The sequence below is a fragment of the Centroberyx gerrardi genome, chromosome 11 (assembly GCF_048128805.1).
Source record: "Centroberyx gerrardi isolate f3 chromosome 11, fCenGer3.hap1.cur.20231027, whole genome shotgun sequence".
Taxonomy (NCBI): Eukaryota; Metazoa; Chordata; class Actinopteri; order Beryciformes; family Berycidae; genus Centroberyx; species Centroberyx gerrardi.
The window spans coordinates 31,492,253-31,509,296 of NC_136007.1; the positions used below are offsets into that span (position 1 = coordinate 31,492,253).

A 17,044-nucleotide genomic window follows, 5' to 3' on the forward strand; every position below is an offset into this window, starting at 1 on the left:
CTGTAAATGCTCGCACCACCATAGACACCTACTGTGTAGCAACGACGGTCAGTCTGACCCACATCCATGTCTGCTTAGATTAATACAGAACAGGGTTAATACAATGTGACAAACATACAAGCCAGGCAGACCCATACTCAAACAGGACAGTAAATCTAGTGAAATTTCTCTGGCATTAAAAAGGTCTTAGACTTCCCTGTCTGAAACTTGCAGATACCCTGCTAAACTAGGACCAGACCACTTCAAGGTGCTTTCGTATGCATTACTGCCATTGAAGTCAGTGGATTTGGACTAAAGGTTTAGTTGTCCTTTGATACCCACATACATGTACTCCTATACTATTAATACATGAACCCAGTCGGACCACCTTGTTGGGAGACTGAGGTTTTCTTGTGTAAACGCTGACCCAGCTGTTTGAGCCAGGGTCAACGGACTGCAATTAGCATGGCGGAGCGACAAAGCAAAGTCTGTTGCAAAAACAAAAGGCTCTGATCGCAGATTTTGCAATTCAACCAGATTAGCCCACCCTCCTTATGCCAGCAGCTGTTTGCCATTGGTTTTTCATGCAATTTGACTACCTTGCACATCTTCTATGTATGAAAGGGGCTTCTGATTTATGTACAAACTGGTTCATTTATTAGTTATGAGATTTCTTAGTGTCTTGAAACTCCAGTGGGTGTGAGTTTTTGCTCCAAATCAGAGTACGGACAGTGTATTTTTGAAAGTTCTCAGCACCTGACCAAGTAAGCACCCTTGATATATTATGGTGTGTTTGTGCTTTTGGACAGGAAAAAGCCTTGTTTCACCTTTGAACAGGTTTGCTAGTTGTTTTCATCAGAAGGTATTACAGACAATCGTTTATCGCTGCAGAGTCATGTTGTAATGGCTGCACGATTCATTGCTAAGTGGGGGCTCTTGTCTTGCCTGAACACGATGATGTGGAATTAGCCGTGACAGCTATGTTAATATTTCTCTTCTTGGCAGCCGCTCTGCTTGGCCCTATCTGCCCCCTGGTTCATTTCGGGTTTTCACAGCTCCGGCAGACTGTTGTGTCTGCTTAAAACAAGATTTAATGAGGGCTCTGTTTTTAGGCTCATCAGCGGCGGGCAGCGGAGCGAGGCTTTTTGGAAACCCACATATTTCACGCACCTGCTTACTTTGGAAAAATTGGGTCAGCTGATGCATCGAAAACCGTCGCTCCGTCTCTCGTCTCGCGTCGCACAGTTCACTTCCAGAGCTGTCAGCATCCGATCAACAAATTGGAAAATGAGTTTGAATGCATGTGATGTGGCGTTTCTGAAGTTGTCTCTGTGTGGTTTTACCTAACAATAGGCGCTATAGAAAAAGGCTGTTTCGCTGTTGATTGGTTTCACTCTAGTAATTTAGACCAGCGGTCCCCACCCCACCAGCTCTCTGTTCCCCCTTTAATGACCACAAAATTAAATTAGTGCTGCTGACAATCTACATAGGCCTTAGTTGCCTTAGTTGTGGTGGTGGTGGTGGTGGTTGGGGGGGGGGGGGGGGGGGGGGGGGCTGGTTATTATTCACGCCCCGACACTTGTTTTAAAGTCAGACTTTGCAACCCACTTAGGTTTATCACCGCAGCCCCATTTCTTTGTCTCATCCACGCAAAGACAGGGATATAAGAGAAAAAGACAAGAGGAAAAGAAAGAAAGAAAGAAAGAAAGGAGAACAGAAACAGCAAGAAAGAACAGGGCCCCCCGCCTCCCTCTTCATGTGTACAGCTGATAGCATCTGGCCAGGAAAGCACTCCAGGGAGCGGAGTAATCTGTTCCATCAGCGTTTACTACTGAACAAATTAACTAAGACAAGCACCGCTGCCTGAGCCAGCGAAATTCGTCCATTAGCCAAATTATAAAGCCATTATAGAGCACAATTTGGTCCATTTATTCAAACACAGCACTGTGCGAGGCGCCGTGGGCCACCGACGCAGGCGGACGGGCCAGGGACGACCACGACGGCTGCTGGAACATACAGGCCGTGGGCAAAGGCCTATAAGGCGTCAAAATGAAGGACTTGGGTGGGTGGATTAGCTGTACAACTGCTTTGGTTTGATATGGAATAAAGCCGCTAATGGAGTCTGCCCCCTGAATATCCATGGGTCCATAAAAAGGCTGAAAGACTTAAATTGTCTAAATTCAAAGCTTCTACCAGTAGAATTTGACAACCTGCCGACCACCTGAGTCCCTTAGTGATAGTATTTTTACGTCAGCTGACCCAAAGAAACTTGCCATTCCTTCCCCTCCCTGCTGACTGCAGAGTGAAGACATGTATACAAAAGAGGTGATGCAAACTGAATAATGGAACTGGAATGAACGTGTGTAAGGGGGCGAGTTATTTTTCCCAAGTCAGTCGCAAGATAGTCTCAAGACTTGAGGCACACATCTCAAGTCAAGTCTAAATGTAGATTACCGAGTCAGGGCCAAGTCAAGTCCATGTCATTAATGTCAAGTCTCAAGTCTAAATTAGACAAGTCTCAACTCTAAATCAGCAAGTCAAGTCAGAACAAATCAAGAGTCCAGTATCAAACCGTACCTGGGGACACAGAGAATAAACACATAGAAAGCAACACATAGAATAAACCAATTTTCTCCACAAAGTTCTAATTTTTCTACAGCCATGATATACAGTATATAGTCAATGATAAATTGAGGTAAATATTCTATAGGTAGGGGCTTTCAGGTCTTAAATGATTAAAATATCATCAATACAGTTATTAAAGGTCATTTCTTCTTAATTTTGTATTTTAATTTAGTTTCCAATAGTAGAAACACTGACAGATAATAGCACAGGCAAACTTTACTTGGCCATTATGAAGTTTTTTATCAAAGCACAATTCCAAATAGTGTGGCTAAATCCACTTAGCTGTTCCTCAAGCCAGCTTCCCAACATCTAAAGGGATTTGCCTCCTATCGCGTGAGTGGAGACATACGTGTTCGGGGGCCGCAGAGGAACCACGAATTGCTGTTGATAAAAATATAATTATTCCCCCTCTATTCCCCCGGACAGGGCCGACGAGAGCTCCCCGAACGGCACCGGCACCGGGAGGCGGCGGGGGCTGGGATTGCTGTTAATCAATTTGAAGTGATTAGCTCAAACGTTTGCATAATGGGCTCAGCGGCGGTATCTGTTAATCAGTCTCAAGAGTGCCAACTCGATAGAGGCCTTTCACTAAGTGGGCGTATCTCTCCTCCTCCTCCTCCTCTCTTCCACCCTGCCGTTGTTGCTTTTTTGCCCTCACCACTTCCCAAGATCCATCTGCAGAAGGAGAGAGGGAGTGCAGCTGCTGCAGGCTGAAGTCGGCGCACCACTCAGCTCCCCCAGTCAAGCCTGCTTCATGCTTCATGTGGAAACAAACGTGGTCAGAATGACATAATTGCGGCTGAAATTACCGGGCACATTGCTGCTATGGTTTTGCCTTTAACTTTACATTGTTTTGATGAGTTAACATCGACCAAAAATTGATGCGACTGTTCTCCAAGCGTCGTTTTCGAGATGTTTATTCCTGTAGTCTTTCAAATAAAAGTTGTAGAGAACGGCTGGAATCAACTTCTCCAGTTTGTCAGGTGGAACTATTGCTAATGAAACAAAATCACATCAGTAGCCGTGGGCAACTTCTCTTGGCCGACAAGCTTGCTGACCACCCACACATCCGGCGGATCCAGCTCTATAGGAAATTAATGGGCTTCCACTGACTTGTTGATTGTGTTGAATGTTACCTGCGTTTGGCGCTTGGCAGCTGGTCATTTTGGACACTCCCTACAACTTCCATTCATTGGAGGCGATGGCGGGATTAGCTGCTTTTTGGTGTTCCTGATTACATCTCTGCAAAAGGCATGGAAAATCCAAAAAGGATGTCGTTTGCTTGCTACCGCCGCCTATAGAGACCAGTTTAATCACTGTCAATGTTTTTTTTCTTCTTCTGCCCCTCACCTCCATCTCTTCCTCCTCCTCTTCCACCTCTTACAGAAGGACCTGGATGCCACCGCCACAGCCTTGGCCAACAGACAGGATGAGAGCGAGCAGGCCAGGAAAAAGCTCATCGATCAGAGCCGCGAGTTCAAAAAAAACACACCAGAGGTAATCTCTCTCTCTCTGTCACACACACACACACACACACACACACACACACACAGTCATAGGATGCTGTGTCTGAGGATAAAGCGGAAACAGCAAATTCATTACGAATTTGCTGGTCATGGCATTTCTGGAATATCATGGAATTTTGAGATGTGTATTCCAGGCAGGGAAAGTCAGGGAATTATTTCTTTATTCATTTATTTGTTGATTTATTTATTCATGTCCAGGGAAAGTAAACATTCTCTTTCACATTCATAAAGTTCCACGCCTCCACACTGGGAGCAGTACAACCAAAATTGGTCTCATCGTTAATTCTAAATGGCATTAAAAAGGTCTCGAAAAGTCTGAATCTTGTGATGAATCTTGATGAAACTTCATGAATTGATCCCACATTCAGTGCATTTGGCCTTAGCGTTAATAGATTAAATGACCATTTCATTACACTATTGTAAGTGTGATTGTTAAGAAAACCTTTTTAGGGTAGACACACAAACTCATTTTCTTTTTCTCCCCAGTATCTCTCTCTATCTCTCTCCACACACACACACACACACACACACACACACACACACACACACACACACGCACACAGTGACTCCATTGGTGGACGTGCAGCCACCTTTTAGGGAATATTCTTATCGCATGGCTGGCTAAGGCCAGGCTGTTGCCAGTTCTAACTGGCCTGTTGAAGTCCTATCCTGAGCTGTGTGTGTGTGTGTGTGTGTGTGTGTGTGTGTGTGGGGGGGGGGGGGGGGGGGGGGGGGTTAACCATGCGTATGAGCAGCTTTAAAGGATGGGCACTTCTTTATTTACACTAAACACAGTGGTTAATTATGGCTCTGCAATTAAAGTGCGATGTCTGGCAGGTAGGGATACTGCAAGATGCACAGCTTTTTCTTCAGCTGAGGACGAATCTGTTTCATTGAATTTCGGTTTTTTTGTGCGTGTTCACGCCCCCGTCCCTCCGAGTTCTCCCATTGGTTAATTTTTAATCGGTGCCACTTGTTCTCATGAGCCCTAGGATATTTGTGCAAACCTTTTTGCTCATGTATTTTTTATCTGATGAAGCTTCATTTGGACCGAAACCTCATCGTTTGAATATGATGAACTGTTAAAGGAGCATTGAGCAGTCGATGACCTCTGTCAGTGTCTTCAAACTTTATGTTCCAAGACAGAGTACAGGCCAGAAAGTCCGAAATCTCAGCACCTGCTCAAGTAATGGTGGAGTCATTGGTATTGATCAACAACACTATCAACCCCCCAGATATAATATGTTCATATGAATTCTGGGCCAAACACTACTGATAGCTTCTTTGAAGAGAAAATAAGTAAAGAGAGAAATATTATAATAATGCTGCATATGATTGAAAGCACTAACTTTATAGAACTTTATAGTTCTCTCCATTAAAGACTAAATCAATACTAAATCACATGGGGCGGAAAATTGCTGCTGCACTGCTCTCTATTGGTTGAAACTTTAAATCATGTTGCACAAGTCAAGTCATGTTTATTTATATAGCCCTTTATCACAAGCATGTCTTTACATACCATCATATACAGTACATGTCATATACCATACTACATCAATTTGAAAGTTTATTTTCATCATCTATATCTATATACTGTATATCCCAAAGTCACATTGACATGATTGATGTTTTGTCAGACTTGGGAGAGAGTTTCCTATCAATCGGTGATGTCATTTAAGCCGCTCCCCCTTTCCTGATTGGCTTTATTTTGATCATCTATATCTATTGATTCCCAAGTCATATTGAGATGTTTAATCGTTTATGTGTGTTAATCCCAATTAACATTGGCATGAGTGACAGAGCGAGTGTCCTTTTGATTGGTGATGTCATTTAAGTCCCTAACCCTGTCCTGTTTGGCTGTATTTTGAGTATCTATTTCTATTGATTCCAAAGTCACATTGACATGACTGATGGCTTATTGGACTCGGGATGGAGAGTCCTATCGAGGGGTGATGCAGTTGAACCCCCTCCCCCGTTCCTGATTGGCTGTTTTTTGATTATCTATGTTTTGTTGATTCTGAAACCACATTGTGACGCCTCGTTGGAAACAATAGTTTCCTTTTGATTGATTGATTTCATAATTTTTTTGTTCTTTGATCATCTACATATCTATTGATCCAACTTCGGGATTAATGGTAACTGTGATGAATCCAGTATGCAGGACTTCATTGATAAACGTGTCCTCACACTGTATGACAACATTTAAGAGCTACCAGCTATGTGATGGAAGCATGATGCATTGTTTTAAGTAACCAATAAGCTGTATAGGGTTTTTGTCTTTGGTTTCATAGAGCCAAATTGGTTGCAGCGTATCATGCATCGCGTGCTTGTTTTCCAAAGATGTCTGATAGAATTCAAGCCAGCCAGTAAACCAGTCTTTAATTCTTGTTTATTCTTTTATTCTGCACATTGCCATGCTATTGTGCCGCTGTGCTACTGGACACCAGGCCTGTTTTATCACCTGGACGGCGTCACATTGGTTTCCCCTCAGTGATTCCTGTAAATGCAGGGAATGCGTGACTGGCTGGTTGCATGCCAAGTGCCGCAGCCATAGCATCCGGCACCTCCGGCCGCCTTTGAGTGAAGAGCTGAGTGATAGGTAATGAGGCAGATAGAATAGGAGAGATGCTGAAGATATAGAGAGGTAGTGGCTTTAACACCACTCTTCTGCTGTGCACTCACTGGCAGTGACACAAAATGTAAATGAAAGGGAAGGATAAAGAAAGAGGCTATATCTCTTTATACCCACAGTCCAGGCCAAACAGGCCAGAAATGGGCCAAATTATGTACTGTAGATTGTGTAAAGGCACCAAAATTGGTATACATGCACAGTTTGATGGCCAAACTTTTGCAGAATTAGAACTATTGCAAAAATAGTACAGATGGGCCATGATGGCCATTTTCTTTCCGCGGCTGATAGGATTGAAATAATATGTCTACACATATAATGATGGCCAAGGAATAAAACATCAAGGAAAACATCATAAACTGTTCAAATCATCATATAATATTGAATCCAATGATATTGAGTAAAGAAATACTGTACAATGAAATTGTAATTGTCAGAGAATTGAGAACATGGCCATTTTACTATCAATCACGCATGTGGGAAAATGAAAATGTTCTCATTCTCGTTCTCATTGTCTTTAAGCCATCCTAGAAGATGCTTGTTAGCATTGCTAGTGTTACCCATTGAAACCAATGGTTATTGTTGCAAGGTAATTAGCTAGCTCGCAGCTAGTTTCAATGAAGAATACTATAAATGCTAACTAAAAAAAACTAACTAATTATGGTCTCAGTGCAATTGTTTGGCTACAAATAGTGCTGAGTAACTAAACAAAATCTGCGCTATTTTTTGGTTAAAAAAAAAGAAATTTACCAACTTTGGTTCAATTATTTGAATTATGCAGTTCATTATGCAAGTTCGGTTTTCAGTTTGATTCGATTTACTGAAATTTTTAGTTTGCAGAAGGCAGCTATTCAACAAAAACAAAACAGTGGGATTATGCCGCAGGAGCTGCTGAGAGATATTTGCTGCTCATTTTATGCCCTTTTTGGAACATTTGGTGGATGCATTTAGCGCTTGTATGAAGTTTAGTAGATGATGAGAGGAATTTAATTTTGGGGTGAACTGTTTCTTTAAGCAGTCGTATCCCAGGCATAGCCCTGCTGAAGGGAAGCGCTTGTGTTCAGATGTCAAGGGGCTCTGATCTACTCGTCTACCTCTTTACTCCACCTCCCCTCTTCTTCCCCCCTTTTCTTTGCTTTATTCCTTTTTGGGCGTCTCAGAATTCCTCCCCCGGTTCCCACTCCTAGTGAGTGTCGATGAATAAATGGAAAAACAAAAACCTGTTTTGTCTCCAGCTCCCTAATAAATCAGGCTTCTTTTCCACTGAAGCTGTCCAGGATGGCAATTTATGTTGGGGCTTAATAACCCATTACTACATTAATCGTGCTGGGGCTTTTCACTTGGAGGCTGTGTTCTCTGGGAATTCTCTGAACTCTGTAAGAGAAGGAAGGGTCGGGGGGAAAAAAGAAGTGTGACGAGAGACAAAGGGCGGAAAAATAGACAGCCTGCTTGCTAGAATGAATCCCGAACCCAAGGTCCGAAACTTCAAGGGGCTCTGGCGGAGGATTGGAAATTTCGTCCCGTCAGATGCTCAAAGCTCGAAAGCTTAGAGTTTAAGTCACTGTAGTATTTCATCTCTTTCTCTTACTCTCTCTCTCTCAGATGGAAGGGGGGGTGAACCTAATGCCAGTCTGTTTTCAAAGTGCTGAGTGTCACTTTGCTGAGCATCTTTTGGACTTGATCAGCTGACCTCCATTTTGACTCTTGAGTGCAGACTCAGCTGGTGCTGCTGGGACTTTTGACTCTGACTTCTTTCAGTGTTAAAGTGGACAGAGGAAGCATCGATTGAACTGCTATTGAACTGAGTTTATTCAAATCAGTTCGGTAGCAAGGCTGTATCTCTCTAACGGAAACTGATACAGCAGATAGCTTCACAGTTTGATGTATTATTTATTCTAATGCACAAGGATCCTCTGGCAACCTATATTGTCAAGTGCGTAACAAATAACACAGTTTAATAAAAGAGGGGATTTCTGCTGTTATCTTCTCCTGACCTCATGGTTGCATGGTGTTACTACAGTGTTTCCCCTACCATAGAAATTGAACTAAAGCCCTGAATATGTTGCCCTGAGTGTTTTTCCCCCTCAGCACTTTGCCTCTGCGTGAGTTCATTTCATTTCGGTACGATGGAAAACCGGCCATAGGGATGGATTGGGCGCTCCAGTTTGAAGCCGGGCCAATCAGCGAACTATTGGGACTGGTTTAAGGTAGTTTACATGCAGGGGCTGGAACGCCGACACCGGAACGCATGTCCCGGCTCAATTTTTTTTTCAATTTCTGAAAAAATAGATACGGAGCAGTACCGGTAGTTGCACAAACGATTCGGTTTGTTTTATACACCAAAGTTTGCTGGCTCGGCGGTGTTTGGCCCTTCAGGCAAATCACTTTTAAATGCTTAAAAACGGAAAACTCTACCCAACCGGGAAGCCGGGCCACTTTAAACAAACACACAATCCCACGACAGGCACAGACAGTTCAATATGAGCCGCGGGGCTGACAGGGTTGTGAGAATGCCTGGAAAGCAGAAGCTACACATTCTTGTCTTATTTTCAATGTGAGTGATAAAGCAATGTGTTCAAGTGAATTTAACTTAAATATGACTTAAATTAAAAACAAAATTCAATAAAATTACCTCAGACCCTTTCACATAAACGTAAGGAACTGGGAAGTTTTGAACGGCTGTGTTCACCTTCTGGTCCATTTTGCCAGACGGAGGTTCATGAAACAAAATCACATCGCTAGGGCAACGTGAAAGCGTGAAAATCTGATTGGCTGTTGACGGCTAACGACGGCAAAAAGTCGTTCAGCCTTGCCCAACTTTTCTCAGCTGAGGAGCTTGATGACGGTCCACTCAACCGATTTTCCCATGTCGCTCAAATCTATAGAAAACGAATGGATGCACAGTAATGGACAGGCATTGGACATATGGATGGAGGCTGATTTTGGTTCAGTTCCTTTAGTTCCTATTCTCCTAACTTGTTTCTGATGACCGAAGTACGCAGCCCTTACTGCCCATTGGGTCCGTTTGCAATTTTTGATCAAGATAGAAAAAAAACGCCTGAATGCAAGTGGTGAGTACACACACCAGAGGGGGCAGGTCATTTCAGAGGTTTGCAGATAACAAAATCACAGCAGGTATTGAAAATTGACATTGTTGTACCAAACGTTCACTATGTACCAAAGTGAACATTCACTTCAAAGCCATAAAACATCTCGGATTCAATCCCGGATGTGATCTCTAACCATTCCAGACATCAGTGCATTAGTTACCCAGAGTGCATGACGTACCAATACAGCTCAAGGGAGAGTATAACATGTGCTATGTTTGTGGAAGCAGATACGATTGGTTTTGTCAGGTTGACCTGCTGTTTTATGTCAAGGCAAAAAGTGCCAGAAACGTCTGGGCCTGTCAACAGAGCATTTAAGTTATTCACTGGTTACATTTACATGCAGGGAGAACTCTCTTTCTCCTATCTCCTACACGATTGATCCTGATCCCCTTCTCTAGCCAAGGCCAGGTCCCATGGTGAGACAGGCTTTGGTCTGGGATTTCCACATATGTGAACAGTTGCTGCTGGCCGAGGGTGAAAGAGGCTTTAGTGTGATAAACTGCTCTGAAACGGTCACTGGAGCCGATTCCCCTCTAAAACTATTTAAATAAAGATATATTCATCCCCTTTCCCCGCCTGCCTATTTCCCAACTCACACATTTTCACTTCAGAGAGGTATTAGAAGCATAGGGGCCGGGGAGTTTTTAAAATAAAAAGCTATTTGTCAGTCACCACATGTAAATACCCTGCTCAGCCTAAGTTGGCCTTTTGATAGGAACTCAATTCCAAGCCTTTAATCATAACTCAAACATCCAAATGTGTATTAAAAGGGTGTATTCAAGCTATGAGGGAAACAGTCTGATAAAATCAGCATATTGGACGCCATTAAAGTGCAAAAATAAAATGGAATGGGAAGATGGCATGCAGAAGGAGAAAAGGAACCCGTGGAAGTCGGTAATGGAAATAAAGAGAGTAAGAGAAATATATACAGATCTATAGAATATTGCGATGGATTCTGGGTCATTTGGACACTGCAAAGAAAGGAAAAAAATGTCAATTCTATAACTTATACTAGCCTTCATACCCTTTCAATTACAGATAAAAATGGCTTTTAAATTCCCTGTGCATCGCTGCCCTCCTTTCAATCAGCAGTGACAAATATTTCACTGTGGCTGGTGTAATCGTCCGGTCTACTCCAGCTCACTCCATTTGCCTGCCTGCCTGAGAAATGCGCCTGCAGGACTGGGGGATTTCTCATGCTGCCAGGCTCTATCAGTAGGAGCAGCAAAGTGAGCGTTCCTGACAAAGTGAATATAGTAATTAGGGCTGATCCGTTGGCCTGGCGCCCATCCCCGGCTGACTGGCGTCTCGCACAGTTAATTATAGCCCTCCTGTTTAACACCACAATGCGGGGATATTCAGCAGACAGACAGCTAAACTCCCCTCTATTCCTCCTCTTGCCTTCTAGTCTTCAAAAAAGCTCCACTATTGATTTCACAGGCAGAGCTGGTAATCTAGGCTGACTGTGGAATTTGGTGGGAGGACGGAGGGAAAAGGAGGACCGGAGGAGTGGGGTACGTCTGGCTGACTGAGAGGCTCGTCTGACGGCAGGATGGGGTCTGAAATTACCTCCTGCCAAGTCCCCGAATGGCGCTGAAATTTGTTTGCGGTGGATAAATCAACAAGGGAACTTATTGTCACCCTGGCCGCTAACTTTTTGACACAATGACATTTGAATGCCTCAGATACTGTATATATGGGGATGGGGTGGAATTCTGTCGCACTTCAAGATGAATTAGAATGTGTTTCCAATGTGTTTCAGTGCAGAGTTACCATATCCAAACAATTGCATGACAGTCTTTTCTCTTAATATATGGAGTTCTGCCGGCTGGAACTTTCTTTGCCTTTCTGACAGCTAGTTTGCGATCCACTGTACTTGGCCATGGGTGTGGATGATCGGGGGGCGTTTAAAATGCAACACTTCATTTACATATTGATTTTCATTGGCTCAATATCTGCTCTTGAAAAGTGGTAGGGTACAAACTATATTTCCATGAAAAATGGATATCAATTATTTTGGCCGATAAAAAATATTCTTGGTAAGTAATTTTAAGAGAAACCCACTGGTCCTGATATCAAAATATCCATGTGCGACCCCACCATTTCAATGAGGTTTGTCTCCTGCACAGCATGTCATATGGTTATGATATATATATATTTTCTTACAGGTATTTTTTTTTTTTCTTCAGAAGGTTATGATAATTAGTATCAAAGTATAAAGTATGGCGGCTCCAGTGAGGCGTCATCCCCCTTTTGTATATTCCACCAAGGCATGTACATACATATACATGTATGTATATGTATGTACAGGCCCTCGATAATTAGCCTCCCACGCACAAAGCAGCATAGAGCAACAAGCGCTCATTTCTTAGGTGCTGAAGTATGTGATTAGCATTTCAGCTGCTTTAGTGCCACATCTCAGCCAAATGAAAGGAATCTAGTGGGCAAGCAAAACTGAACTTTTGCACGAGACCCACCTCATTACGCACAAGGGGGCTTTATCAGTGCGGGGCCATAAATGTATGTAAGGTCAGTCTGTTTGTAAGGGCTCCTTCAGTAGTGTGTGGCCTCACTGACGTACATCAGTGACTGACCGCCATCCATGTCCCTGACCCTCCAGCATCCTCCTCTACCTCCTACTCAAACAACTCCAGCCCTCTGAAACCAAATTCCTACTCTGCTCTAACACCGCAAAATTAACCCACTGGTCATGGAATATCCAGAACATCATGGAATTTGAGAGGTATTTTCCTGACATGGAAAGTCAGGGAATTTCATACATTTTCCGGGGAAATCAGGGAATATCAGGGAGTTTTACAAATGGGTCACTTTCCAGGAATATAGCAGAATGTCATCATCATTATCATGTCCTTTTTCTTATACTGCCCATTTATAGTGTCACAACTTTCATTAGCTCTGGTCAATTAGAAATACGCTGATTTTGCTTTGTTTCTGTATTTTAGGTTTTAAACGTATCTTAAATTGAATTCAGTTCTCATTAAAAAGGTCTTAAAAAGTCTTAAATCTGTTTTTCTAAACCTGCAAATACCATACTTTAGTATACATAGGTGAAGGCCAAACGGATTAGAGTTACAAGAATGGGACTTATGATCTCTTCTGATCTTCTGTCTTACATTTTGACGGCGGAGTCTGAGCTTGAGGGAAAGAACAACACGCTTCCTACAAAAACTAAGGTCTGGGCTATATTCGCCATTAAAACCAACCATTCAAGCACCCTCCCCTCCCTGCCCCTGTTGTTAAGCTTCCTTGTTTAATGCACTGGTACATTGAATATCTGCCTAAAGGATTTGCTCCGTCTGGCCAGTTAATGCTGCTCTTGATGGACAAATGGAGCTGACAGGAGTTTAGTGCATGCCATCGTCTCTACCCTCATCCTGGGCTGTGATTAGCTTGTGGCTCTCTGGGATGAAAGGAATGGAGGGGAAAAAGAAGAGATCTTTTGCATGCTGGAGTTTTGTTGTTTGGTTAGAACTGTAGGCAGGATGAATGGGCATGGTTGGGGCTGCCCTCCCTCACCCCTGCTGCTTCCTCTCGGTTGGCATGCTGTACGGGCCACTGGATGGCAGCCCAAACATGCTATCCTGCTTTAGACCAGGGACTAAATTAAAGTAATAATCTGCAACATTTTCATATAAATAAATGTCCAATTTGCGATATTGATGTACCACAATAATGATTCAACCTATAGCCAGTTCGTGAGCTTTCCCATTTGATGTTCACACCTTGGGCCAGATACATAAAACTCTGTGTAGATTCAAGACTCAAAATATGTGTATGCACAAAATTGACAGTCTTCGCTTCAGACTTATAGAATCCTGCTTAAGTGGTGTTCCAGTGTTCTATTTTATCTCAACCATCTTGAAATGGTTGATACAACAGCATCTTGGTGGCTATCGCTGCTCATGCTAACTACCCAGTTCTTTTTCTAGCCTATTTGTTCCAAACAAACCTGAAAAATAAAACGCATCACTTCCTGTGCGGCAGAGGAGGTTGAATCCCTATTATGGTATAGAGTGGAGCAAAATGACGTTTATTTATTTGAAAATGTTGTGGATTTTTACTTTTTACTTCTTTAGCCAAGGAAACTTCATAACTGTTGCACGTGTGTGTGTGTGTGTGTGTGTGTGTGTGTGTGTGTGTGTGTCATTCCAGGTTTTCTGGTCCTTACACTCTGACTCTCACTCAGTGATTTATTCTGATCGTTTTAGGCTTGGGCTGATATTTGATAATATTGAGTATCGCGATATTTCGCGATTATCTAAATATTTTCTGCGGTATCGAATATCGCTGAATAATTATTGTTATTATTATTATTATTATTATTATTAATTGCCTAGAAATTTGATGTGATCAAAATAAATAAAAAAAAACAGAAAAACACATATCGTATACATATTGTATACTGCGATATTTTGGCGAGACCGCATCGCAATATTTAATTTGGGATATTGCCCAAGCCTAGATCTTCTCTTTTGCAAATTTAAAAGGAAATGGCAACCAAAAAAGGTAAGAAATCGACGGAAAGGCTGCACACTGTGAATCAACTCCGGATAGAATTTGACTTATTTGGTAGGCCCTAATTCAAACACTACCCTTTTGGCCTCTTTGGAGCTCTGTTAGTGTTCTCATGTGGCTTTGAAGACTCCCATATTAAAGTGGTGATTGACTGTAACTGGCCTGTGTTAACTGCCTTTGGAGTTGTGATGTAGTCGCTTTAAAGTTCGTCTTTTTTTCATGCGGTGTTTCCATTATCTTGTGTGCTGACGTGGCTTTGTACATCTCAGACGCTCACATCCTCCTTTCTTCTTCTCCTCATCACACTGTGGGTGGTCCTGAGGCGGGAGGTGCAGCAAAACTCCGCCGCTCAGGTTTCAAGTAAGGGAGGAGGCTGGCGTCTGTCACTCAGAACTTTGTCCCGGTCACACACACACATACACACACGCACAAACACACCAAGTATCGCCACTCGTGAACACATACACACGTACACATAGTTGAGGCTCTATTTACAAAGACTCCTCTTACAGCCAGTCAACAGCATGCTCGACTTTCCTTTGCTTTTCACCACCACACACACACACACACACACGCACACACAGGCAGGCACTGTAACAACCATTATCGCGCTATCTCTTTTTTTCTTCCTGTCTCCTTTGCTCATTCATTCATTCATGCTCTCTCTGTTTTTAACTCTCTCCTACTCTCATTCATCTCTTCTCTCATTCCGCCCCCCTCACTCTTTCTCCACCCCCTTTCTTCTATTGGTCTCGTATCAGTTTATCTTCAATCTTAATTTGTGTTGTTCTTCCACCCCCCCTTCCCCAGTCAGCATTGAGGATTAGGTGTCTCATCAGAGGACCTGATGCCTCCCTCAGGTCTGATGCGCTTCTGTTTCTGCCATTGCTAAGTTGAGTTGTATGGAGCAACCACTTCAGGTTCCGTGATTGAGTACATACTTGGTACACTTGCAATGGAAAGATCTTTGGATGTACTGTGTAGATACTCGTGACGCTTTCAGGTGATGTAACACACCTTCTGGCAGCCATATTGGAGGTCCTCAGTTTGTGGTAACAATGGCTGTGAACAGCTGATTGTGTTTCTAAACGTACAACTTAGCCGTCTCAACAGAATTGAATAGACATGGCTCATTTCTGTGCTGTTTTTTGACTGGGAACAATCTTTTTCAGCTATCTCTTTTCTAGCCAGGTCGTTATACATTTAGACTTTATTACTGCACAGCTAATTCTCTAATGGACCTCCATAATGGCACCAGCTGTGGTTGATAGATTTGTGATGCAACTGCAGAGCCTCTAGAGCTCCATTTTGTAAACTTGTAGCAGCTGTAAAAATACACAGCATGTAATTGGCTTTGATTGTAGCAAAGAGTAGATGATTGGTTAAGAGCAATGGCCCATTGTATAAGTATATGAAACCAACTCTACAAGTACAAGCAGAATGTTACTTAGAGCAGTGGTTCTCAATGTGGGGTCCGGGGACCACCAAGGGTCCTTGAGGGGGTTCTAGGGGGTCCCCAGCAAATTGATGAATTGTTAAACTTTAGAATTATTTCATTTGCAAGAAGTTATAGTTCATAGTTTCACTGTTATCTCTCTACCTACAATACAGATAGTCTTGGAATTCTGGACAAAATCATATCTAACAATAGTTGGATCCGAGAGACAAAATCTCATTAAATGTGGCTCTAATGTGGACTAAATTAGGGGTCCATGATATGAAAAAGGTTGAGAATCACTGACGCAGAGGAAAGGCCTCACATGTAAAAGTTTTGGAATTAAATTACGCATGAATATAAATCATGCTTTTGCAGACTGTGGTGGAAGTTCTGTAATAAAAGAGACTTGAGAAACAAGAGAGAGTTTCCTTTCTGGGTTTATTCGTACGTTACACCTGCAGGTGGGCACAAACAACCTTCAACAGAGTTTCAGGCTGAGTGAGCAACTTCCTCTTCTCTCAGTTCCCTCTTATACATTTCACTGTTCCTTAACACCATTCTCCACCCCTATTACATCTACAGAAGTACAAAACAACCCTATTCATATCACAAAACAACTCTATTCATATGGTGAGTTCAAAGCATGGTCAAACATGTAATAACATTCAAAAATGTAATAAAGTGTTTGTCGCACATCATATGTAGGAACATCTGATCAGGACAGGAACAAGGTTTTACTTGTCACATATAGGGACATTTTGGCAATTACTGTACATCAATTGTACATCAATAGAGTCATATCAATAAAGCCTCATTGATTCGAATAATGCTCCTTTAAATTGACATCTGCTTGAGACAGGGTCAGGAAAGGGACAAGGTTTCCTGCCGTATTTCTCCGTTACAATTTAGGCTCCTGCTGTATTTTTCCATTACACAGACATTAACTTACAAGCATGCAAGAGTTTGCAAACTGCATACATGACCTTAAATGTGAGTACAAAACAGTTGCTGCAAGGTTACAAAATAGAACATAGAACAATTGTTTGTACAAATATTCTGTCATTAAATTAGCGCCACAGTAATCTGCTGCTAGAAAACAGTCAGGATTATGTGTCAAAAAAAAAACCTTCACCATCATATTTGGCAACATCTCACACTAACAAACGGTGTCCCCCCATGAAACCCAGCACAATGGCTTGGA

The 17,044-nt window shown here is 42.5% G+C and overlaps 1 protein-coding gene across 1 annotated transcript in view; it reads left to right on the forward strand.

The window, feature by feature from the left end:
• cux1a (cut-like homeobox 1a) overlaps positions 1–17,044 on the forward strand; it is a 208,085-nt gene that overhangs the window by 44,933 nt on the left and 146,108 nt on the right. The window contains exon 2 of the mRNA XM_071909983.2: positions 3,991–4,101. Within this exon, the coding sequence (XP_071766084.2) occupies positions 3,991–4,101 (111 nt within the window). The remainder of the gene's footprint in view (positions 1–3,990; positions 4,102–17,044) is intronic.